The 25,979-nt window shown below is 36.0% G+C and overlaps 1 protein-coding gene across 16 annotated transcripts in view; it reads right to left on the reverse strand.

Moving 5' to 3' along the window:
* PCDH15 (protocadherin related 15) overlaps positions 1-25,979 on the reverse strand; it is a 537,899-nt gene that overhangs the window by 355,310 nt on the left and 156,610 nt on the right. For all 16 annotated transcript variants that reach the window (XM_023764291.1, XM_023764288.1, XM_023764290.1 and 13 more), the window contains 2 exons: positions 21,513-21,673; positions 13,586-13,741 (listed from right to left, as the gene is read on the reverse strand). In XM_023764291.1, coding sequence (XP_023620059.1) covers positions 13,586-13,741; positions 21,513-21,673 — 317 coding nt within the window. The remainder of the gene's footprint in view (positions 1-13,585; positions 13,742-21,512; positions 21,674-25,979) is intronic.

Raw genomic sequence — 25,979 nt, forward strand, 5'->3', positions numbered from 1 at the left:
TTCACAAAGATATATGCACCCTATGTTCATTGCAGCATTATTCATGGTGGCCAAGACATAGAGCAGGGGTCCTCAAACTTTTTAAAGAGGGGGCCAGTTCACTGTCCCTCAGACCGTTGGAGGGCCAGACTATAGTTTAAAAAAAAAAACTATGAACAAATTCCTATGCACACTGCACATATCTTATTTTGAAGTAAAAAAACAAAACGGGAACAAATACAATATTTGTATTTACATGTGGCCCGCGGGCCGTAGTTTGAGGACCCCTGACATAGAGACAACCAAAGTGTCCTGCAATAGAGGACTGGATAAAGAAGATGTGGTTCATATACACAATGGAATACTACTTAGCCATAAGAAAAGATGAAATACTGCCATTTGCGACAACATGGATAGACCTTTAGAATATGATACTAAGTGAAATAAACCAGTCAGAAAAAGATAAGAACCATATGATTTCACTCATGTGGATATAAAACTGAAGCTCATGGACACAAACAGCAACGTGGTGGTTGCCAGAGGGAAGTGGGTGGGGAGGTGGGGGGTGAACGGGGCCTAATGTATGGTGACCAATGATTTGACTTTGGGTGGAGGGCACACAGTGCAATATGCAGATCTTGTATCATAGGAATCTATAAATGAAACCTATATGATCTTATTAACCAAAGTTACCCCAATAAAAAAAAAACACATGTAACACTAAAAGACCATTGGGAGATGGGTTTAGTGGAAATGTTAAGTTAACTAAAAGGCTTCCAAGTAAAATTTATATATTTTTAGTGTAACCTCTGTCCCAAAGGACACTGTTTTCTCTCATAAAATTTCTATCATTCTTTTATAGCTATTATTTTATTTTTAAATTATGCAATTTTAAAATTGAATGACAACAATTTGTTTCTAGATATCTAATAAAACAAACTTAAAAGTATTTCTTCAAACATCTTTGTTGGCAAAGAAAATCACTGTGTCATGGGTTGAATTAAAACATCAGAACTAAAATGGATCTACACATTACAAACACAGTCTACCACTCAGATAGTTAGCCTGTACAGATATGCGCTAGGGTGTGGAATATTTGAAACTAGTATCATAGAAATAGCTAAGAAAAAAAAAGATAAAATATTTTGTGCTAATATGGAAAGTCTGGCAAGACAAAAAGAGCTCCAATAAAATAATCTATACTAGATGCACATAAACAATAGAGTTGGAATACACAAAATGGTTTTAAAAAATAGTAGACTTCAGAATCCTACTTTGTTAATTTTCTTTATGTACAAACAATAGAAATATATACATATCTATGAGCACACACATATTAGATGAACATAAATACACACACATTACCCTAACTTATTCTCATTACAGGGTAAATTGCACACTGGTGCTTTGTGAATTTTTAAATAGTATGTGGAAGTTTAATTCTTCACATGACAGTCAGGTAGTTTATTATAATGTATTGCCCTATACTTTATTATTCACAGTTTTCAGGGCACATCCACCATGCAATAGCCATGGACTATGTCCTTTAACATGTCAACAAGTCTCAGAAAAATAAATTTGGTTTTCTGAAGGGCATTTTATGTATGGGATGATTATTAGCTTGGGTAGCTGCCTGACGGTATAACTTATTTAGTTCATGTGTTCTTTCACAAACAATTTTATACAGCTATTGGGAGACACAAAATATGTATAAATAAATGAAAAATATGTAAACATTAAAGAAAACCAATGCAATAAAATTCAATATTCAATATTTCAAAAAGATGCATGAGAGAATTAGAATGTGAATATAAACGGTGAGCAGTTCTCAGTTAACTGTCTAGATATCTTATGACCCATAGCTACTCAAGCCAACCTGAAAATTATGAACTATGCTCCCAAAAGCAAACATTTGTCCTTAATAATATCAACTGGAAATATTTTCCCACAGAAGCATCGTATTCACATTTTCATAGAAATACTGTTGATTTTCATTACACTAGGTAGTTATTTTCTATAAAGTTACCACAAACACTGAATGAACAAATAAATCATTGCTCCTAGGGGAATACAAGGTTATTACATTGCTAGGAGAATACAGGGTTAAGTTCTTGTAAGCCTCTGGTTATAAAACTTTTATCAACTGATCAATACCTAACCTTATTTTATGTATGTTTTTGTTTAAAGACACCTTATTTAATACTAGAGGCCCGTTGCACGAAGAGATTCGTGCAATAGGCCTTCCCTTCCCCTGGCTGCCAGCACCAGTTTTCCTCCGGCACCCGGGACTCAGGCCTTCGCTCCGGCCAGAGCCTACAGTCCTCACAGCTCCGGATGGAGCCTTCAGTTTTCGCTCCGCCGCTTCGCCCCTACATATGCAAATTAACCGCCATCTTTGTTGGGTTAATTTGCATACTCTCCTGATTGGCTGGTGAGCATAGCAGAGGGACAGTTAATTTACATGTTTGTCTATTATTAGGTAAGATGTTTGTTCTATTCTATTGCAGATACTTTCTATTGTATTTATCATTTTGTTCATTGAATTATTCAGCTCCAAAACTTGTTTGTTTCATTTTGATGATTTCTAGTTGTTAAATTTTTCATTTTGTTTATGTATCATTTTCTGATTTTATTGAATTGTCTTTCTATGCTTTCTTGTTGCTCATTTAGATTCCTTGAAACAACTATTCTGAATTTTTTATCAGGTAAATCACCAATATCCATATTTTTTAGTTCAATTATTGTAGATTGTTATCTTTTGGTGATGACTTTTCTTTGGTTCTTCATGTTCCTTGAAATTTTGTATTGCTGTGTTTGCATTTTGAAGTATCAGGCATCTAAATTTTTTCCTAATTGTCACTGAGTTGGAGATCATTTTTGTTGGTCCAGCTTACATCTGGAATTTTCTGCAACCTTGTTTAATATACCTGCTTCAGACTTTTTGTTACTTCTGCGTCTGAATTTTTTTAATACATTTTTTATTGATTTTTTACAGAGAGGAAGGGAGAGGGATAGAGAGTTAGAAACATCGATCAGCTGCCTCCTACACACTCCCTAATGGGGATGTGACTGCAACCGAGGTACATGCCCTTGACCAGAATCGAACCTGGGACCCTTGAGTCCATAGGCTGATGCTCTAACCAGTTAGGGCAATGTCTGAATTCTTAAGCTTGTGTATCTTCTCTGGTTCTTATATAACTCGCCAGCTTGGCTGCTGGAAACTTGATTTTCCAGTAGATGGCGCTGTCGTCAAGTTTGTGGTTTTGCCCTTACAGCCCTTGGCCTGATATTCTGAGCATATTCCCTGTTTACCAAAGAGCTCTCTCTCACCATTACGTTGGGGAGTGCACAGAAGAAGTTGGCCACAAAGTGGGGGGTGGCGTGGGTTTAGCACTTGGAGTATTAGGGTGTCCACAGATCATGTGGGGGGATCCTTGTATGGTGTCCTCCAAGTAGCCTGTGGGCTGGCTTCCTACTGGAGTCCTAAACAAAGTCAGCAGGAACCTCATCCATGTAGTGTCCTTTGAATTCTTATCTGTCTCTTTTCCAATCTCCTCCCTCTCCTGAGTCATGGAGATGGAGGAAATTTGTTTCTCCCCATCGGATACAACTCAGCAGCATGTCACACAACTGGGGTAAACTAGGCAGCCGCTGACTGTTCTGTTCCCCTGCAGGAGAGGTCCTGCTAGCTAGGGAGGCACTGTCCATACAGCCTTGGGAGGAGGACGGGCACTGTCAAAGTGTGTCTTACCCTCTTTAATGCTTCCAAACTCCAAACTTGTATTATTTTGTTGTTGCTGTTGTTGCAAACGGAGTGCTGGACTCTCTCTTCAGGCAGGCTGGACTTTAACAAAGTCTTTATCATCCATGGCTGTCTGCCCAAGGTTTCCCAGGTTGCCCAGACCACTGCCCAGAAGATTTGGGACCAGTTTTCTGGCTTCTGTTGGTTCCATAGTCCCAATTAGATTGGACTGATTACCTGATACATAGGTGGTTGGGACTACTTCCAGGTCTCTTGGTGTATGCTGGCTCCCACAATCACCACAGAGGTACTTTGTGACCTTTTATTATTTTAATCCTCCCTGGAGGATATTTTTTCCATTGACTTTGTGTTTTTTTTTGAGAGTGGAAGGGCTGGATGCTTATTTTTATTTGCTAAAAGGGAGGATTTAAAGGAAGGATATCTTACACAATCATGATGCTAATGTCGTTGTAGACCAACTTAATATTCAGAAAGTAAATGGTATGTTGTTCACTTTGAAGAAGATATTGAGAAGGATGAATGTTGGAAAGCACTCCGCGAATCACAATATTGTGATATATATATACTAGAGGCCCGGTGCACAAAAATTTGTGCACTCGGGGGGGCGGGTCCCTCAGCCCGGCCTATGCCCTCTTGTAGTCTGGGACCCCTTGGAGGATGTCTACCTGCTGGCTTAGGCCCACTCCCTGGGGGATCGGGCCCAAGCTGGCTGTCAGACATCCCTCTGGCACCCCACAGCCCTCGGGGGATGTCCAGTTGCCAGCGGGGAGCAGGCCTAAGCTTCAGTCGGACATCCTTAGTGCTGCTGAGGAGGCGGGAGAGGCTCCCACCACCACCGCTGTACTGGCAGGTGTCAGCCTGGCTTGTGGCTGAGCAGAGCTCCCCCTGTGGGAGCGCACTGACCACCAGAGGGCTGCTCTTGCATTGAGCATCTGCCCCCTGGTGGTCAGTGTGTGTCATAGTGACCAGTCATTTCCAGTCATTCTGCTATTAGGGTCAGTTTGCATATTAACCTTTTATTATATAGGATAGAGGCCTGGTGCATGGGTGTAGGCCGGCTGGCTTGCCCTGAAGGGTGTCCAGGATCAGGGTGGGGGTCCCGCTGGGGTGCCTGGCCAGCCTGGGTGAGGGGCTGATGGGTGTTTGCAGTCCAGTCACACCCCTTCAGGGTGGGGGTCCCCACTGGGGTGCCTGGCCAGCCTCGGTGAGGGGCTGATGGTTGTTTTCAGGCTGGTCAAGCCCCCCCCCAGTGGGGCCCCTCACCCCATGGAGGTTTGGCCAGCCTGGGTGAGGGGCTGATGGCTGTTTTCAGGCTGGTCACAGCCCCTTCAGGGTGTGGGGTCCCCACTGGGGTGCCTGGCCAGTCTGGTTGAGGGCTGAGGGCTGTTTTCAGGCTTGCCAAGCCCCCCAGAGACAGAAGCTCCCAGCCTCTCCTTTTTTTCTTTTTCTTTTTAATTCTGGGATTTATTTACCTTCTATAATTGAAACTTTGTAGCCTTGAGAGGAGCTCAGAGCAGGCCAGGGCAGGTGGGAGGGAAGCCTCCTGCTTGCTCCAGCTCTGTGGCCACAGCCGGCTGAAAGCAGGTATCTGGGGTTTATTTAGCTTTATAATTGAAACTTTGTTGCTTTGAGTGGAGCTCAGAACCAGTCAGGGCAGGTGGGAGGGAAGCTTGGCTTCCTCCATCATTGGGGCAACCAAGCCTCCTGCTTGCTCCAGCTCCGTGGCAGCCGGCTGCCATCTTAGTTGGGTTAATTTGCATATAGTTGCTCTGATTGGCTGGTGGGCGTGGCTTAAGGAGTAGCAAAGGTATGGTCAATTTGCATGTATGTCTTTTATTAGTGTAGATTAATGCCACTGGCATTAGTGCCCTTGTACTTTATGACATCTATATATTTTGAGTATTTCCTGGAGTCACATGTACTATATTTTCATAAAAACACATTGAAAGAAATAATTTGGTAAACTATATAATTTATGAATATCTAAAATAGTCTTTTCCATATATTTGAAAACAATTCCTTCAGATAACTTTAATGGCTTTAAAGAAAAATTGTACTAGAGTCCAGAAGAAAAGAGCATTTTTTTAAATAAAAGTACAACTAATATAGAACCAATTCACTGGGAAATAATTGATACAAAACAGTAATGTTATCCTTTGAAAACCTTTCCAAGACAAAGCTACCCTAAGTAATGATTTAAAATTCATTGGATAAGATTTTACTTTCTTACAAATTTCATCATAATATAAGGGTTTTGTTTTCTTCTCTATCTTCTAAAAAACAATAGAATCTCTAAAGAGTCATAGACATTATATAAGTTGAACTAGAATTCACTACATGAAACTTTTCATATATTAATGATTTCATGACAATGCTATCAATGGTAGCAGGTGCCCCATTTCTATTTTAGTAATAGATATTATTAAAGAAGACACATTATATTTAGAGGATCAAATGCAATATCAGACTACATTAGATTGGTACACATTTATTTTTCAATCGCCAATATCTTTGTCTGACTTAGTGTATGCCAGAAGACATTTCATACCAATTACACTCTTAAGAAAAAGACACCCAACAAAAGATAACATTCTGTTATCAACTGGTGTCACTCCCCCAAGTTTAATGAGCAATGAGACATCAATGTTATGATCTTCTCTCACATTTGTGTAGCATGAATCTATCTCTTGTGGGTGTTAATTTTAAGTGTCAACTTGACTGGGCCAAGGGATGCCCAGATAGTTGACTAAACATTGTTCTGGATGTGTCTGTGAAGGTGTTTCTGGACAAGATTAACATTTAATCAGGAGCTTGAGTAGAGGAGAGTGCCCTCCCAAATATGAGAAGGCCTCGTCAATCTGTTGAAGGGCTGGATAGAACAAAAAGGCTGAGTACGGATGAATTCACTCTCACTGCCTGACTGTTTTTGAGCTGGGGCATCTGTCATTTCCTGACTTCAGATTTAGGCTCAGATGAGAACTTATACTATCCATGTTCCTAGTTCTCAGACTATGAACTGGGACTACCCCATCAGCATGCCTGAGTTTCCAGCTTGCCCACTGGAGATCTTGGGATCTCTCAGCTTCCATAATCACATTAGCCAATTCCGTATAATATATATTCCTTGCTCTATGTATCTATCTATCTATCTATCTATCTATCTATCTATCTATCTATCATCTATCTATCTATCTATCTATCTATCTATCTATCTATCTATCCATCTATCATTTATCTATTATCTATGTATCAATTCTGTTTCTCTGAAGAACTGAATAATACACCCCTGGTCCCATTTCTCTTCAGCAAACAAATAAAATTGAGTATTTGCTTCTGCAGAGGTAGGATTAGATTTCCATGTTATCACTTATCAATGCCTATATACATACTATAAGGCACTCTATAGAACAATTGCTAATATCACCAAAACAGTGGCTATACAATCTGTTAGTACTTTGATTACCCACTGTGACCCATTGATGATTACCCACAGTGCTTTCTTAGTAATCTATGCCTGGTATTGCCAATTCCTAAACTCTAATTTATGTAGTGCTGCAAAACAGGCCTATTTAAAAATAATTAGCTATTCTCTTCTTCTTACCCCTACACTTATTTTCAGGGTCTTCTCTATTATACTGCATCGTCTAAAGATCAGCTTCGTATGATAATAATTTTTCCAAATTATAAGCCATTCATTCTATGACTCTGATTCAGGTTTAACCTCCTCCTCTCAAAAGTCAATCCTATTGTTTCTAATATGCTTTAGAAATACTGATATATTTGATATATTTGAAAGACAAGGGTTCCCCACAAATAAAATGGAGTGATAAATTTGTAAACAGATACTGGTTAGTGGAATTTTGTTGAGAACTTATGCTTTTTCTCACAAAGATGAAATTACATTATCTCTGAATCTATAATTATTTATTGGTAATTTATTATTGGTCAAATCATTATTTCTGTGATCATTATATTGAATATATATTAACTCACTAATATAACATTTATTTTATTCAAACATGTATCCAAATCAAATGTCTCTTTGAAGTTTATCTTAAATCTTTCTATCATTGATAGCAAATAATACACATTTTTAAATTCACATTCAGTGGATGTTATCATGCAGTGAGTTATTAAAATCAAAGAGAAAAAAATAGAAAATTACATGTTCTTCATGTTCCTTTACTACAAATAGTTTTTGCATATTGACACATAAGGGAACCCAAGATATACAGATAATATGAAATGATGCAATTTGGATGATGTATTCCATCAAAGATAAACTATGTTTAGCCCTAAGAAAAAATGCTTTTGAGATATTTTACAGAAAAACAAATAAATTCAACTTAGTTCTTGCCTGCATTTTAGAAAACTCATATTGAATAATAACTGCTATTGCAAACAGGTTGGTTTTCAGCAAGCAAATTATTTCATAAATTCCTATACTCACTATGATTTCAGTATGCTAACCTTCTCATTAGTAACCAAACATTTATTGCCAGTGCATTTCATAATGCCTGAAAAAGCACCCACTAAATGATCAAGGGGCAATAAAATAAAATGAAGAAAATATATACACCACAATAATTTGCATTGTCATCAATGGCTTTTCAACAAATTAATGTTTCATAAATCACTAAAAAAGTGTGAGTGAAGCTATGATGAGAAAAAGATATTTACCAAGTCTTAAAGTCATTCCTCACCAAATAGTTTTAATTACTTATTAACTATTAATTAAAAATAATTAGTAAGTAAAGTAGAAAAGAATAGGCAGACATTAATTTACTAAAGCAATAAAAAGCTAACATTACTAGTAATGGAACACATTGACATTGTATGTCTCTCTTGCTATGTACTGGGAAGAATACAGCATCAATCTTGTGGTATTCCTGAACAAAATCTATCATCATGAGGAAATATCAGGTAAACCCAAAATAAGAAATAATCTATAAACCATCCCACTCCTGGAAATTATTAAGGTCATTAAAGTCAAGAAAATATTAAGGAACTAAAATATTAGATAAAAACTAAGAAAATCTGAATAAAATATTGATTCAAGTAAATAATGTTTCACTGTTGGTTCATTAGTTATTAAAAAACAATGTATCATACTAATGAAAGATATTAACAGCAGGGGAAATTGGATGAGGGTTATATGGGTATTCCATTACTTTTATTAAATACTAGTAGCTCGGTGCACAAAAATTTGTGCACTCCGGGGTGAGGGTGAGGGGTGGGGCCACACCCCTCAGCCCGACCTGCACCCTCTGTCATGTTCCGGGATCCTGGCCACTCCTGGCCTAGGCACAGGCCTACAGGCTTGGGGTGGCCTGGCTCCGAGGCCCCATTTTATCAAGAGAACAAAGTTGGCCTTAGTTACAGCCCTCACCGAACCCAGTACACTGCATCTGTGCATACAACTGCCTCGTTCATGTGCCTGCTTTGCCCTACTGAATTACTAACATCTTGAGGACATAGCTCTGTCTTATCCTGCTTCACCTTCAGTGCCTGGCCTGGTGCCAGGGACCTGAGAGGGTTTGCTGAGTGAGTGAATGAGTGAATGAATGAGCAAGTAAGTGAATGAGCAAGCAGCTACCAGTCGGGATAGTTTGCACTCCACTCTGGGCTGCCTGACGCAAACCCCGGGAAGTTCCCGCCCTGCTCCCAGCGGCCCCACTCCCCTCTCTCAGCTGCATAGTTCACGCAGGGCAAAGGCGGCCCGGGTGTGCGTGTTGGCAGATCGGTGCATTAGCACCTGCCAGCCTCGGATCCCCTCGGGAGGGCCGTTTGTGGGCGTGGCCGGTGGCGGATCGCTGTGGTCCCGCCCGCCAGCCCTGGGTCGGCTCCCATATGGGCCGCCTGCCACCCGGGGCGCAGATAGCAGGCCCAGATGGCAGCGGGGCAGGTGGGATGGCGCTGTCCCGCCCTGCCTGCAGTATGCAAATTAGCCGCCATCTTGGTTGGTGGTTAATTTGCATATCATCCTGATTAGCCGATGGGAAGTGTATCGGAGGTACGGTTAATTACCCTATTTGTCTTTTATTAGATAGGATTATTTATGTTTAAATAGCTCTGATATAGTTTAAATAAATAATAAAAATATAATCATTCCATTTCATGAATCACTTTCATTATAACAAAGTCTAAGCTTTGAACATATTATTTATTATAAGAAACATATTTCTAAAGATAAATATTTATCCACTTATAGTACATTTAATTTTTATAAATATATAATAAACATTTGAACTAACAATTAGTCAAAAAAATTAAATAAGGTAGACTTAGAGTTTGCATGTGTGTGTGCATGTGCGTGTGTGTGTGCATGTGTGTGTGTGTGTGTATGAGGAAAGAAAGAGAGAGAAGACAAGAGAGAGATTCTCATACATTTCTATGGTTTAATTTGAATGAAATTCAGCTTTTGGTTCCTGCTTCTTGAGAGCATCATTAAAATGTTTTAAATCATTCTGTTAAACCTTAAAAAAAAACTAAAATATTTTAGAATCCAATTTTTAAAAATTAATGAGCACATTAATCTAATGTGTATTGTTGAAGGACATTATCATGCCATGTTAAGAGAACTAAGTATAACAGCACTTGAAGTAGGGTAAAATAAACATGCTAATTAAACATGCATATGATATCAGGTAATATATCAGCTAATATTAAATACTTTCTATGTTATGCTGGCTATTACAACTATTACACATGTAGTTGAGCAAGACGTTCATTTTGAGAGAGAGTCTTAAATTACCCAGAGAAAAATATTTGCAATATCTTATGTCTTGTTCACAAACAAGGAATTATAAACCTCATTATAGTCCTTGCTCAGCATTTAGATATAGGCATTAGAATTTTTGACATACTAATAGAAGAACATGCTTACAACGGCTGTAAAAGACTAATATTTCATCCATTCATAAAAGCACTGATTATGATACAATATTATAAGTATAAACCCTGATATTTATTCTTAAATCAGTTACATGAAAATGGTTGTAATTTAGTTAATAGGATGCCTATCGATAAGCACTGAAGGGATGATTGAACCAAAAATGTAGGTTTTACTCTTAACTTTGTGATCAGTTTCATGAGTAACGTAGCCAATTTGTGCTACTGCTTCAGAGCTCAGTGTTCTCATAGTGAACAAGGAAAGTGACTAATCGGGACTTTAATTTTGGAAACTTCTTTTATACATCTATTATAATGACTTTATACCTGTCTTATGGATTTTAATGAAGTGTAAAATATTTTGACACCAACACTCTATTAAACCCTGAGTGATTAAAAAAAAATACACACCATTTAGATCATTCTGCATTAACTGCATGCCTATACTAAAAGGTGACAGGCCCAGCTGGCATGGCTCAGTGGTTGAGCATGACCTATGAATCAAGAGGTCACAGTTTGATTCCTGGTCAGGACACATGCCCAGGTTGCAGGCTCGATTCCCAGTGCGGGGCATACAGGAGGCAGCCAATTGGTGATTCTCTCTCATCATTGATGTTTCTGTCCCTCTCTCCCTCTCCCTTCCTTTCTGAAATCAATACAAATATATTTTAAAAATAAAAAGAGACAGCATAGAAAATATTTTGCAATCTTTCACAGAAGAGTAAAATGTATTTCATTTAAATTTATTTTAAAGGCAGCATTGTAGTTGGAGTATACACACATAAACGTGCATGTATATACATATAAGTATATATAATGTCAATGTATTTTTCCAATGGAAATACATATTCTAGCCAATGAAACTAAGAGAAGTACTACTATGGAAGAACTACTCAAATAAATAAAGGATCAGAACAGTTAAATTTGTTTATTTCCTAGCAGTTATGTTTTTAGGTTTAAATAAACTTTTTATTTTTTTCAAGAAAATAGATATAATATTATGAGCAAAATCCAAGGAGGAAAGTATAGAAAATATGACCACAGTACCAGTGAAATAGGCTTGTCTCAGTTGGCTATAAGGAAATGCATTGAGAGAAAACCATATATGGACAGCTTTGTAAAGAACCCTGGTCCTATGCAGATAAAATGTTTGACTTTTCTATAAATTTTGTCACTGTAATCGACATTTATCCATATGCTGCAGGATTTTAGAGTTCGGAAAAACTGAAGATAAATGCATGTGAATATTTGGGGGCAACTTTAGAAATAGGATATAGAAATAGGTCTGAGTTAATCTTTAAAAGATGAATAAAACTTGTAGACTTGCCAGGTAGATGCCATTCTAAGTAAAATTAACAGTGTGAGCAAAGCCCAAGAGGTGGGAATATTTGTGAGATGCGGAAATTATTCTGAAAGAAGTGAGGCTTTATCAGAGAGAATCTGAAGTTAAGAATACACTGACAAAGGTTGTATTATGGAAGGCCTTTAGTCAGTCAACGGAGATAGATGGCCTTTTCCCTGACAATAATTTGAAATTATACAATTTTTGAATAGGAGAGTGACATGATTAAAATAGTATTTGAGAAGGTTATTTTTTAGCAAGGTGCTGAAAAGTTTGGGTGGGGTAAGTGGAAGTAGTTAATCACATTTTCACATTTAATACTTTGAACTTCAATTTGAATATTATATATTTATTTACAAAAATTAAATATGTGGATCCAGAAATAGTTTAAATATGGTACAAAAATAGATATTACATTTAGATCTGTGCCTAACATAATTCACCTGAAAATAAGTTTATGCCCAAATGAAATTAACACTGAAATAAAGAAAGCAAAATTTCATTGAAATAGTATACTTCAGATGCTAAAATAATTAATTATGTAACCTGATTAATTACATTAATTAGCATCTGTCTCTTTTAGTAGAAACCTCTTAAATCAAGGTAACTCAAAAAGGTTAAGCCTTGACTGACCAGTAACTTGTCTTGTTAAAACTTAAAAGAGGAGTTTACAGCGTGTTTATTTTAAAGTAATACAAACTATAAAGTCTGATTGTGGAAAACATCATTTCTTAATTTTCTTATGAATAGAAGAATGCTGAGTTAAATAGGATACATGCTAACAATTTCAAAAAGCTTGCAGAGGTTAAAGACCCAGTGCTGTGTAACTAATACCCTAATTACACTGATTTCGTCCTATAAAGTAGATACATATTTTTAAGGTTTAATGAGCATCTTGGAGGTAAAGAAGAACTGCTAAAATGTGGTTCCTTTTTTCTGATGTTGTTAAAGTACACATAATAGATGATATTAGAGCAATAATATTGCTTTTTGAATATTTTTAATAAATTTTTCAGCATTTTCTTATAAGAATTTAGTTGTGACTTAGCTATATTATAAAAGGCCTGTGGCCCTAACACCTTAATGACCAAAGACCAGCACAGGTGGGCAGGGCTGAGCAATTTCGCGTGCTGGGCTTCTAGTATTTAAGTATTTTGAATACACCAAAATGATTTTAAAATTGAGGAAAGACTTTAAATTGATAGAATCCTAAATAGACATTTTCTTCAGTATTTAATTACTGCTAGCACTTCAGAGATATGAAAATAATTTAGTTCTTCTCCTTAGAATCAAAATAAATAGCTTCCGTTGAGCATCAGTAGGCATACAGGTGAATTCAGGTATAAAATTGTGCATAATGATCATGAGCATTAATACTTTGATCATTATTATAAATAAATCAAAATTTTCCTGTAGCAAAGAAAATTCCTAAAATCATGTCAGAAGTTGTCCAGACCTTATTCCTTCTAAAGCCCTCTTCCTTAAAATATGTTCTTGATATTTCTAAACAGGTAAGCCTATTATTATAGAAGACTCATCTCAAAACATTTCTAGCATAGTTAGTTATTTGTATAAAAAAGGACACAAAGAGAGAACATTTAGAAACTGACCTCATTCACAGTGGCATAGTAGCTTTCATGCTTGAATGTGGGTGAGTTGTCATTCCTGTCTCTCACCACGATTCGAACTTCATGGTAGATAACAGTGCCCACTTTTTTGTTGACACACTGGACTTGCACCACGATGGAGTGTATGTTCATTGGTGGCTGCAATGCAGAAATTGTACGTTTTAAAAAAACCTTATTATTATTGCTGTCAAAGCACTTATTTAATAAAATTTTCTATGCTTGTTCATTTTTACATGATAATAACCTACACAAATTGACCCAATTTGTACTATTTTAAGAACAAGAGAAAATGATTAAGATTACTTCATGTTCAATTTTGTGCCTCAAAACATAGTGTCTTAAATAGCATCATGCTCACAATTAGACGTCTGGTGATAAATACAACCACAAAATTAATGCTGAGATTGGATGGGATAAATCAAATTTTGATATGAACTTCTAATTTATAAAAACGATATGTTAACAATAAAATTCTTGGGGAAGGAATATTTAACATTTGTGTCTATATTTTTGCTAAAATATTATGTGTTGATATCTGATAAAAATCAAAATGTAGATAAGCAAGAGAATCCATTCACAATTCAATCAAATATACTCATTTTGTACCTTTAAATGATTATTTTTCTAATCTTTCCACCTCTCTAAATATATATCTATTATACACATAAACATACACAGAATGAATATCATATATACCATATTTATAAATATAGATTTACTATAACATCTTGGTGTATACTACTATGAAACTACATTATGTAGTTTAATAGTACTCACTCCACTTTAAGTCTATAGCATAATTTGTCTAATTAAAAACTTATAATGAGATGTTTTATGTTGTCAGTTTTTATCATTATAAATACTTCAATAAACATTCTATACCTAAATATGTACTAAATTTATTAATTATTTCTATGATAAATTTGTTGAAGGAGAAAAGTGTCCTCAAAAGGGACCCCACTTACTCACGTCCCAGAGCTTAGGGCTTACAGAATTGGGATGCACACCTGCATCTCTGATTCTAGAGTCAAAGGTTGAACACTAAAACATGTATCTTTGTGATTTTAAAAATCCTTTCCAAGCTCATAAAATTCCCCCCCTATGACCTGTTCTTATACCATCTAAAGTACCATGTCTCCAGCATGATCACTCTTTTCTCCTTCTCCCTTCATTATTTATTTTTCTTTGTTGCATTTTTCATCCACCACTTGACATAGTACATATTTTACGTATTTGTTTTAGTTGATCTCCCTACCCTAAACTGAAAGCTCTATAAAACCTGGAGTGTTGTTTCAGTCCTGGCTACATCTCTCTACACAGGCACCAGCACTGTGCCTAGGACAGATGACTGTATACCTGAGTCTACTTGGTTTTCAAACTTAGTTCTATAACTGTATGATCTAGATGCAAAATGAACATCAAGTTTATATGCCGACACTGTGAGTGGGCTGCTGGAAAAATAATACTTCATATTCATTGATCATATCAGATGCAGAGACAGGTGGATTATAATAAGCACCATATTCTGGGTGAATAAGATGTGAAATCTGAACACTTTCAAGTATGTGTTAAAATTTGAGGATGTTTAAGCTAAAACATACAGTATTTGCTAGACATCTGAATGGTTGTTGTGAAATGAACTAGGATCTTTTAGTTTATTCATTGTAGTCCTAGAGAGCTGAAATAAGAATGATGAATACAAAGTTTTACAAAGTATATGTTTTCAATGTAAGTAGTGGTTTTCTAGTAATCCATAATGGTGCAGAATAGAATAGACTATCCTATAAAACAAGCTCCTTCATTAAAATTTGCAAGCTTGAGGAGAATAAAAAGATTTTTTGATAAGACTAGAGCTTCAAAGTTTTCAGGAAATAATTTGAATTAGACGACCTCTTTACTACCGATTTTTAAGTGTTTGCTTTATTGGCCTGCATATTTCAATTGTAAAGTAAAAAACAATAAATACCTGTACTATTAGCCTTTGGCACACCTTTTGGAAGACAATCAGTTGAATCATGTTCTCCTAAGGTTATTTGTCTTCTAAATATTGCAAGAGAGACCTATAAAAACATTTCATCTCAACCTCTAATTCTACGAGTAGAAGCACTAGGACAGAAAGGTCACAATCTTTGCAAGTAGAGGATCAAATGCATGCTGCACGGAGCCCACTTAGTCCTATAAGTGCCCATAAATTAGACATACCCAGGTCATCTGGAACTCTTGTCACTCTCAATTTCAGCTCCCTATGCAACTGTTAGTAGTATGGATAGAACTTAGCGTACAATAAATTTCAACCATAATGGATCATGTTGAAGCCAAGAATTCCCTGCAGCTAATATATAACACACATTGTAATCTCACATTGGAATAGATTCTATTCTGCTATTTAAGAAGGTCATAAATATATCAAGTGTAGTTCTACTAAGTCCATTAGTGAGAGTTTAGGGAATCCAAACTCCTTAGGAATGAGTTAGGGAAATGGTGGTTTATCTTTCATAACTGGTGGGAAAAAATAAGTCATAGCAATTTTATTTTCTCTAATTCTCTTAAGTTGCTTCATTCATCAAACAAAAAAGAAAAGAGTGTGTATAAATTTAGGGGGTAATTATTTAAAACAACTAAAATTTATACATTCATAGACATGCCAACTATTCTCCCAGTTTAAAAATGAATGTTTAACATAATACTTTGAATGTATATTTGCATATTTATATCTTTGTCTATAGGTTTTGATACACATAAAGAACAGGGATAATAGGTAACAACAGTTGATGGGGGTTATCTTTGAAAAGTACAGTTGCATTAGAAAGTAAAGGAATAAAACTTTCTAACAAATATGTATGAACTTTGTAATTTGTAAAAAGACAAAAATAGAAAATAGTGTTTGGAGTTTTTCAGGAAACCACTTAGGATTCAACATGCACAGTGAAGTTTATTATAGTGAATTTATTGATGTTACGGTATTGATTATAGCACACATCTTCAATCTAAGGGGAATTGAGTTTTTCTAGAAATGATGTTATTTGATGGGCTAAATAATTTAGAAGAAAATAAGTTTTTAGAAAACCTGTATAAGAATTGATTTTATTTCTCATAAGGCAAAGGCAAAATGTATTCAATTCTCACAGGAATAAAAGGTTTTTGTCAAGATTTTTCTTTCTATGTATTTACTATCTTCAGAAAATGAAAAATCTTATTGAAATTTTAAATTACTCACTATTTTAAAGCCTCTATTGACTTGAGCTTTCTTTTTTGATATGTTTACCACCAGGTTTATATTATTTTACAATTAAATGAAACTAATTTCCAGTTGTGATTAGATACAACTTTTCCAGCAGCAATAATCTATACTACACACATACCAGATGGACACTGGGTTGAGAATTTTTAGAAAAAAGCATTTACATCTGATTTAAAAGAAAAATAAAAGCCCTGAAAGCAGCAGAAAGATAAATTCACAATTCAAAAAAAAAAGGTAATACAGGACAAAGTGAAATGCATTGAAATAAGAGGTTAAATTAAGATTTATTTTCCCCCAATTCACATGAATATTACTTCCTGTTATGAAAAAGATGGCAGGTAACTAAAATATAAAGAAATCATTAAGACTACAGCAAGTCATGGCTGATATGGTTCAGTGGTTGAGTGTCTACCTATGAACCAGGAGGTCATGGTTAGATTCAGGTCAGGGCACATGCCCAGGTTGTGGGGCACGCAGGAAGCAGCTGATCAATGATTCTCTCTCATAGCTGATGTTTCTATCTTTCTCTCCCTCTCTCTTCCTCTCTGAAATATATATATATATATATATATAAAGTTACTCCAGTATGATATAATATAAAAGTTCATATATGGTAAATAATCATTCCTTCTCTTAGTTCTGTTTGGAAATACTAATTAAAGATATAAGATTCTCTAATAATTTGAAAATTAAATAAAAGAAGAGTATTTACCCAAGGCAAGTTCTGTAACCTGAGCTCTGTGCAATCTTGGTAGTTAGTGAAACTCTTGAAATTGCAGATAATTTATTGATGTGCACATAAACTTTTCCCTGAGAAATGAGTTCATAGATTTGATCAGAATACTGACTAAGTGCTCCACCTCCCAAAGATGAAGTCTTACTGACAAATCTGTACGTCAAAAAGTGCATTCGGCCTGTTACCATTCTTTCCTTGACTCTTGGAAATCTAATGCTGGTGAAATATTCCTTAATGATCCAATATATTCATGATATAAACATTTAACAGTTTCTATACATCAGGTTGTCTTTTTCCCCCTTTTATGGTTGCTCTTTAACTTGATGGCCTCCATTACCAGCTAGCAGGTCTAAACTTGACAGTATTTTACACTCTTCTTATTCTTCTTACACCTGCTACTACTTCTACTCAATTTATTCTACACTACATCTATACTTCTATTTCTTCTACGTGACTCTTCATACTGTTTTTACACTTACACTTCTAACACTTAACTTAATTCAATTCACACATTTATTCAAGAAGAATTCTCTGATATGAAATAACAAGTTTTTGGCAACCTGGATTCCTTTTTAATTGGTGGCATGGGCTTTATTTATATTATCTAGATTAAACTGTCCTCATGTAAACACCGTGTACACCAGAACAGTGGACCAGTGAAATATGTTACAATAACAATGAAAACAGCAATAGCAACAAAGTACAACAAAAAACAAACAAAAACATTGGAGGGCTACCATGTCCCGACCCATAGGAAGCCTCAAGTCCTGCATCTATTCTAATTCAGGTTTTGTAAGTCCAACCACCAAAAGAAAGTACCTGTGCAAGATGGTGATGTTAATTCTTTGGCGTGACTTTATTTAACTATACAGGCTTAAATTTTCATATTACTAAGGTTTAGAGCATCTTCTATTCAATGTCTTGCCATTATTTCAATAAGTGCATTTGCTAAATGGTAAATACATTGCAAGTATGTATGTGAGCAGGTCTTTTTTTTTTCCAAATGCACAGATTTTCCTCTGCAATATTCATTTTACATGTAATATTCTTAGATGACCTAGTCTCCATCATCTTTAACTAATTTTAATGAACTGTCCACTGACAGCACTTCAATTTGTAAACTATCATTGCAAGTTTAACTTGACCATAGCTTTCCTAATTCAAAATAACATTTTAAATGGAAAGGAACTTAATGTTCATTATTATGTTAATGAACCAGTCTGGATTTTTCTTTAAATGATACATGTGCATATTTTTGCATTGTTACTTTCAGGCCAAATCAATTTTAAGTGTATTCCCATGATGTAGATTCAGTTTAGCCAATGTTCAATAAATAATGCCCATAATAGAAATAACAAAAATAATACTAAGAAAACAGATATTTATCTTAAGAAATAATATAATTTTTGGTAAATAATTAAAATTTAAGCAGTTTTATAGGCTGGAGAGATGGAAGACTATTTATACAGAAGGATATCCTTTCTTTCTACTCATAATTCAGACCTATTAGTGTGATTTTAATATAAAAAATAAGTTCCCAAAAGAAAGTGATTTAGTAGTGAACCAGTAATTATCATAATCAGCTGTAAGGTGATTTAAAATATATATGTTTTTATTGATTCCAGAGGAAGGAAAGGAGAGGAAAGAATCATTGATTGGCTGCCTACTGCACGCCCCGTATTGGGGATCGAGCCCACACCCTGGTTAAGGGCCTTGACTGGGAAGAGAATCATGACTTCCTGATCCATGTGGTTCAACCACTTAGCAACACTGGCTGGGTTATAAGGTGATTTTTTAAAGGATTCAAAATATAAAATGACAGTGGTCTCAAATAGATAAATATTCTATAATTCCCCTAACATGTTATAAAATTCATGTAGCTTGGATATGGATGTCCCTAAATAGGGCCAGTAAAGGATGCCTGTGAATAATGCAGCTGGGGGTGTGGGGAATCATGCAGTTTGCCAATCTGTGCCATTATGCAGATTGGTTTTACAAAAGTAGGATTTATGATAAGGTAAATTAAGAAGATACAATTGAGGATAGCAGATGTCTTTATTCCATTTACAACTTCTTAGCCACCCAGCCAAAATTGTACACTGTGGTATATAATGCATGTTGCTGTGATCAAAGGACATAGTGGGAGCTGTGAAGGGGGGAGGGGTGGGGACAATTAAGGATGACTTATTCTCCCTAAGTTGAGCCCAACAGTTCTTTCCTATTCTCTACTGCTACCCACATTTCAAATCTGCCACCACTGCTCAATTATAGCTAAATTATGGATCTCCCAAAGTATACAAAGATACCCACCTATACAAAATGTGCAAGTATACGAAGACAGCCCATCCTGGTGGGAGAATCCTATGTATTGCCCACCTCACCACAAAGTTTTAAAGACTCTGAATTTTAGATGTGACATAGGTTAGGGATCATCTAGTCTATACCATATTGTAAAGTGGATCACAAATCCTGAATGAGGTGGTGAGATAATTCAGGTTCACTGAATATCTAATGTTTGAATTTCATAAACTAGAAAGTTTGGAGTAGGCATGTTTAGATATCCTCCTTGAGTTTTCCCAAAGTCCTGCACATTACTGCTAGTACTGAAACCCCTACTCCCCACATACTCTTCCCTGCTCACAAGACTGAACTGCTTATGAGAATAAAGTTACATTAAAATAAATACACTCAAGTTTTTAAACTGTTTCAGAGATGAGCCATTCAATGACTTTGGTAACTGAGCTGTTCTTAACATAGTGCTACTTAGGTCATGCTGCCTGAGAATGACTGGACTGGAAGGATTCGACAGGAACATTGCCAGGAGACCTGTGCCCACCTTCTTTTAGTTCTTTCACAGCTCTACAGGCACATCGCTACAAACTCCTCTCTCAACCAATGCTTAGTGCTGGTAAGAGCAGCCGCCCATTAGTGTTCCCACCAAACTCTCTGTCCTCAAGTCAACACTTAGCTGCATGTCCACCCCTCACCCTGGATCATCACTGTGTTTATCCTACTTTTCCAAGGTTACCACTCCTTTATTCTGAACACTCTAGCCCAGGGGTGGGCAACCCCTGGCACGTGTGCCAAACATGGCACACCAGTAACTTTTGCTGCCTATTGCATGCCCCCTATTGGGGATCGAGCCCACACCATGGTTAAGGGCCCTAACTGGGAAGAGAATCATGACTTCCTGATCCATGGGTTGACGTTCAACCACTGAGCCACACTGGCTGGGTTATAAGGCAAAATCCTCTCTTATAAACTTGCATTTACAATTGTGAATCTTTGTTCTCAGTGATGAATTTTGTTAAGTCTCAAATAGGAGTAGCCTGGTGGATGAAAGTAGTAGCTCGTGCGTATCTCTGAAGGTCACGAAATATAAACCTGATGTAAAATCTCTGTCATCAGTGATGCAGCAGCAAAAGTCCCACTGATAATATCAAACGGAGTCATAAAGTTTTCTGTCGGACTATCAGTGTACATGTATACATTAAAAAATAAATGTATTTTTCATCATCATATACTGTGTTTTTGCCGCTCAAATGAATTTTATTATTTCTTCAAGGCTCTTCACATACGTACACCTTAAGAGATATCAAGTAGGCGTAACATGTTCTCAAAAAATTAGGGTTGGCACGCAGAAGAATTTTGAGTCAGAGATTTCGCTGGTTTTGGCACGTACTCACAAAAAGGTTGCTCACCCCTGCTCTAGCCTCTTGTTCAGAAATATGACGAGCTTCCAGGATGACAGATAAAAGATATAATGGTTCTCTCAGACACGGATGGCCCCTCCCTTTCCTATTTTTAAGGAGATAAAAAAATTTTTGTTGATGGACATGAAAAGTAAACTCAAATTATATAAAGAAAATTTGATATCATATCAACAAACACATGCAGACACGTAAAGTATAATAAAGAAAGGAATCACTAACATCTCTATCCAGAACTCTGCCCGTGCTGTTCAGGAACAGCATCTGCTTAATGGGATCCAGCAGCACCCAGTAGTCCACGTTGTCCTTTAAAGAGAGCTCGATGGTGGGGTCTGGTCCCCCAGCAGTCCCCTTGATCAGCATGTTATCCACTATAATGGTACCTGGGAACCAAGGAAAGTTATTTGAATACATATTCTACTTGTATGCATTCTTTAACAAAGACAATATGCTAGCTGACTTGCAAATCTATTTTTTAATAAAAAATTAACTGTATATTTGGCATGATATGGAAAATGCCCTGTTTCAAAAAGACAAAAACATAAAACTTTTATTATACTACTTATAACTGTTATTTGGGGAGATGAAGTTGGGAGGCGGAGATTCAAACACTTAGTGAGTTTTATCATCTATTTCTAATTTCCCTTTAACAACAGCAATCGGTTGCCCTCCCTGTCCATCACTTCCCACAGGAGTTATCACTGAATTTTATCCTGAACAAAAGGAAATGCCTGTAATAACAGAGGCTGGTACTTCAGTTCACTCAGTAAGACTGCTGATAAGAAAGAGAAATCCCCAAAATAAGAGAATGGAAGAGAAAAAGCAGTTACCAAGTATCCCATGGTGAGAACTGCTTATTTTTTCTTTTATCTTAAAGCAAATCTATAAAATATAAATCTTAATGTGAAAGACAAAATTAACATACAGACACACAGTAGAAGCCATTCTTCTTTAAGACTTGTCTAGGGTACCTGACTGGAACACACACTCTTCCAATGTAACATTTCAATGCTTGCTTTCTTACAATTCTTTAGTGGGCTGAATTGTAGACATTTGTTGAATGAGAGCTGAAATAGAGTGCACCTCTAATCTTCCCTATTCTGTTAAAGAGTCCATGAATTTTACAATTTGAACACAATCAGCACTGATGCAAATCAGGTCTCATGTTCTTCCCCATCCAGCAATGGTCTCTTTTCCAAACAAAAAGCAATATTGCTTAGGGAAACCAATTTCAGCTGATCCATTTTTACTAAACTTATGGCATATAGAAGAGATGTGCCTATGCAAATAAAAATGTACCCTCCTAAAGACAAGATAAATGGCATATATCTAGAGAACTCATGCCCTGGGATAGCATACAAGAATATATAGATAATCCATAATGTTGAATCTAAATTGAAAAATAATCATGCAAAATGTATATGTTGCATTTTCTTACAATAAAAAAGTGGCCTAAATTTTATATCATTGCATAATTGCAAATAAAAGGGTGGCCCCTTTACAAGATTTTCTCAGCAAATAAATAATAATAATAATAATCTATAAATTTATAATATTTCTTTCTCGTATTATTTCTAATGAGCTTCATCTACCTAGGAAATGCTGAAGCAACCATTGGTCTCCTATAATAATAATCTAAGTGGATTTTCAGCCACTGTGCTGTAAGAAATTTTAAAACATGCATTATCTGACTATTTAGTCAAGGGCACTGACCTTTTTTTCCCTTAGATTATCAAATAAAAAAGAATGACAATAGTCTATACAACAATAGTTGTCTGATGTGAATGAATCAAAATTATACTAATTTTTTTGGTCAGATCGGCAAATTATAATATTTTTTGGTGTGCCACAGAATTTAAGTAATTAGTTCATGTGTGCCATGACATTTAAAAGGTTGAAAATTGCTGATCTAAATAATGTTTAAATATGCATGCTGTCATGAACACATACTTTTTTAAATGGCAGATTATTTTTTCTACTTTTACACATACTAGTACATAGACACACACACATATGTATATGTGAAGTGAAACTTATCCTTCTATTTTTCTGACCGAAATGGCAAACAGATAACCTACAGATAATACATACAAAAGTTCAGATTAGATAATGATGGCATTTTCTGATCTACAAATACTTTAAGGCCTGATACACACTCGTCTACAAATACTTCACACATTAACCTTTGAAAAATTATTTAGCCTGTATTTCAATATCTAATTTAAAATTAGATGGTATTCTTTTCTGAAAAGAACACACAAAGAAATCTACAACAGTTAAGTCAACTAACATTAATATTTATGTCTTGATTCAACAGTACATAACAGCAGAACTTTCTTCACGGGCACATGAAGAAAAGGGGCTAATGAGCTCTCCTTTATAATACAGATACATGACAACCAGCTATTTTAATCACTATTAAATCATTGAAGCTAAAACACTGTATCTTGACATATATTATTTAATGATATTTTTAGTTTCATAGAAATGATCTAAATATGTTTTCTTGCTCTTGCCTTTAACCCTGTGTTCTTCAATGATTGAAACTCAACTGTAAATGTTTCTAGCACCAGTGTGTTGGAAAAGAAAGATCTCTGCTTTTCTTTCAGTAAAATACTCTATTCACATTGTCAAAGATCTTTCAAGATTTTCATATGCCATGTTACTCCAGATTAAAAGTTTGGGTAAGAGATAGAAGAGAGCACAGCTAAGGCCAACATGATGCTGGAGGCAATAGCTTTTAAAAAATGAACATGGGTGTTGACTCTGGCTTGCCTGAACAACCCTGTCCTCATTCTCCTCTCAGAACAGTAGGAGACGCCAAGCTAAAGTTCACTTTAAGCCATGGGCTTTTCCAAAACTCTATTTCCACCCCAGCAGGGGAACTGTAACTTCCCACAGGTCCAAGGATTTCCAGATTTGGTAGTTGATGTCTAAGATAAAGCTGGTAAGTAGTTGTCCAGCAGAATATCTGGGCACAGAGAAAGAATGTGGCCCCCTTGCCTCCTCTCTATTTTGAAAGCTTCCCTTTTGTCCATAAGACCTTTTGTTTCCATTTTAAATATAAAGACACAGATAGGTTAAAAATAAAAGGATAGGACACACTATGCAGCACTTAGAAGAAAGTTGCATGACTCTTTTATCACAGAGTAAATCAGAACAAGGAATATTATTCATAACGAGAAATATTTCATGGAAATAAATGGATAAATTAATCAACATGTGTTAACCCCAAAGAGACCTATTTGCTTAGTCTCTATGATGAAAGTCAGAGATAAATGCTATGTGTGTTATAGAAGCTATTTTAAACCCCCAAAACTGCATTTCTATAATCTGTCATTACCTGGCACTTTCTTATTTAAGGTAGAGGTTGGTTGATTCACTATTAACCATAAAATTGAAAGTTATTGTCCAATTTTTATATTTAGCTTATTGGCACTATAAATAAGTTAAAAGTTGTATAAGCTGAATAAGACTATAATAAAACTATGATTTTGCAATTATAACTCTTAATAACCTAATACTAATACCCAAGAAACTACTATTAGTCTTTCTGCATAGAAAAACTGCCTCCAATTAAACAAACAAACAAACAAACAAAAACACCCTCAGGTTGATAAATACCAGAAAGTTAAAGAATAGATTCTTAATTTAAAATTGCTCTATTTCACAATCGGATAAGTTCACCAATGTTTATAACAATTCTTGCATGGTATCATGGTAAAGATTAAGCGTCACCCAGCCCAAGTGGATCAGTGGTTGAGTGTTGACCTATGAGCCAGGAGGTCACAGGTTTGATTCCCAAAAATCAAAGTCAGGCACATGTCAGAGTTGCAGGCCAGATCCCCAGTGTGGGGCGTCTCGGAAGCAGCCAGTCAATGATTCTCTCTCATCATTGATGTTTCTATCTCTCCCTCTTCCTCTCCCTTCCTCTCTGAAATCAATCAAACATATTTTAAAAGATTAAGCTTCTTTTCCAAAAGAAAACATTTGGAAAGCTGGCCAAGTTGATAGGCACTCAAAGAAGAACTTAAAATAATGCTAGACGCGGATATCAGTATAAACAAAAGAGGGTGGTCGGAAGAAGAAGAAATTTTGGAGAGTGGAATGATCAACACACTCAGACAAAGGTAGAGAAGGATGCATATTGGGTCACAAGTTTGAATTATTGTGGGGTAGGCTTTGCGGTGGGAGACTGGACTGAGAAGTTCTACCTGAGTGTACTATGGAGACACCAACAAGAGGCGTCAAACTGAAGTGGTTAGACTGGGACTTGAATTTTCCAGCAGGCATCTTTGTGTATTACCCCAGATTTGGGAGACTCTCATAAACTAAGACCTAGAGCAGCAGTTCTCAACCTGTGGGTCGCGACCCCTTTGGGGGTCGAATGACCCTTTAACAGGGGTCGTCTAAGACCATTGGAAAACACATATATAATTACATATTATTTTTGTGATTAATCACTATGCTATAATTATGTTAAATTTGTAACAATGAAAATACATCCTGCATATCAGATATTTACATTACAATTCATAACAGTAGCAAAATTATAGTTATGAAGTAGCAACAAAAATAATTTTATGTTTGGGGGTCACCACAACATGAGAAACTGTATTAAAGGGTTGTGGTATTAGGACGTTCCAACCTTTTTCAAAATGTTTAGTTATGTCAAAATGTTCATGAAGA

Source organism: Myotis lucifugus, unplaced genomic scaffold (genome assembly GCF_000147115.1).
Source record: "Myotis lucifugus unplaced genomic scaffold, Myoluc2.0 scaffold_326, whole genome shotgun sequence".
NCBI classification, from domain to species: domain Eukaryota; kingdom Metazoa; phylum Chordata; class Mammalia; order Chiroptera; family Vespertilionidae; genus Myotis; species Myotis lucifugus.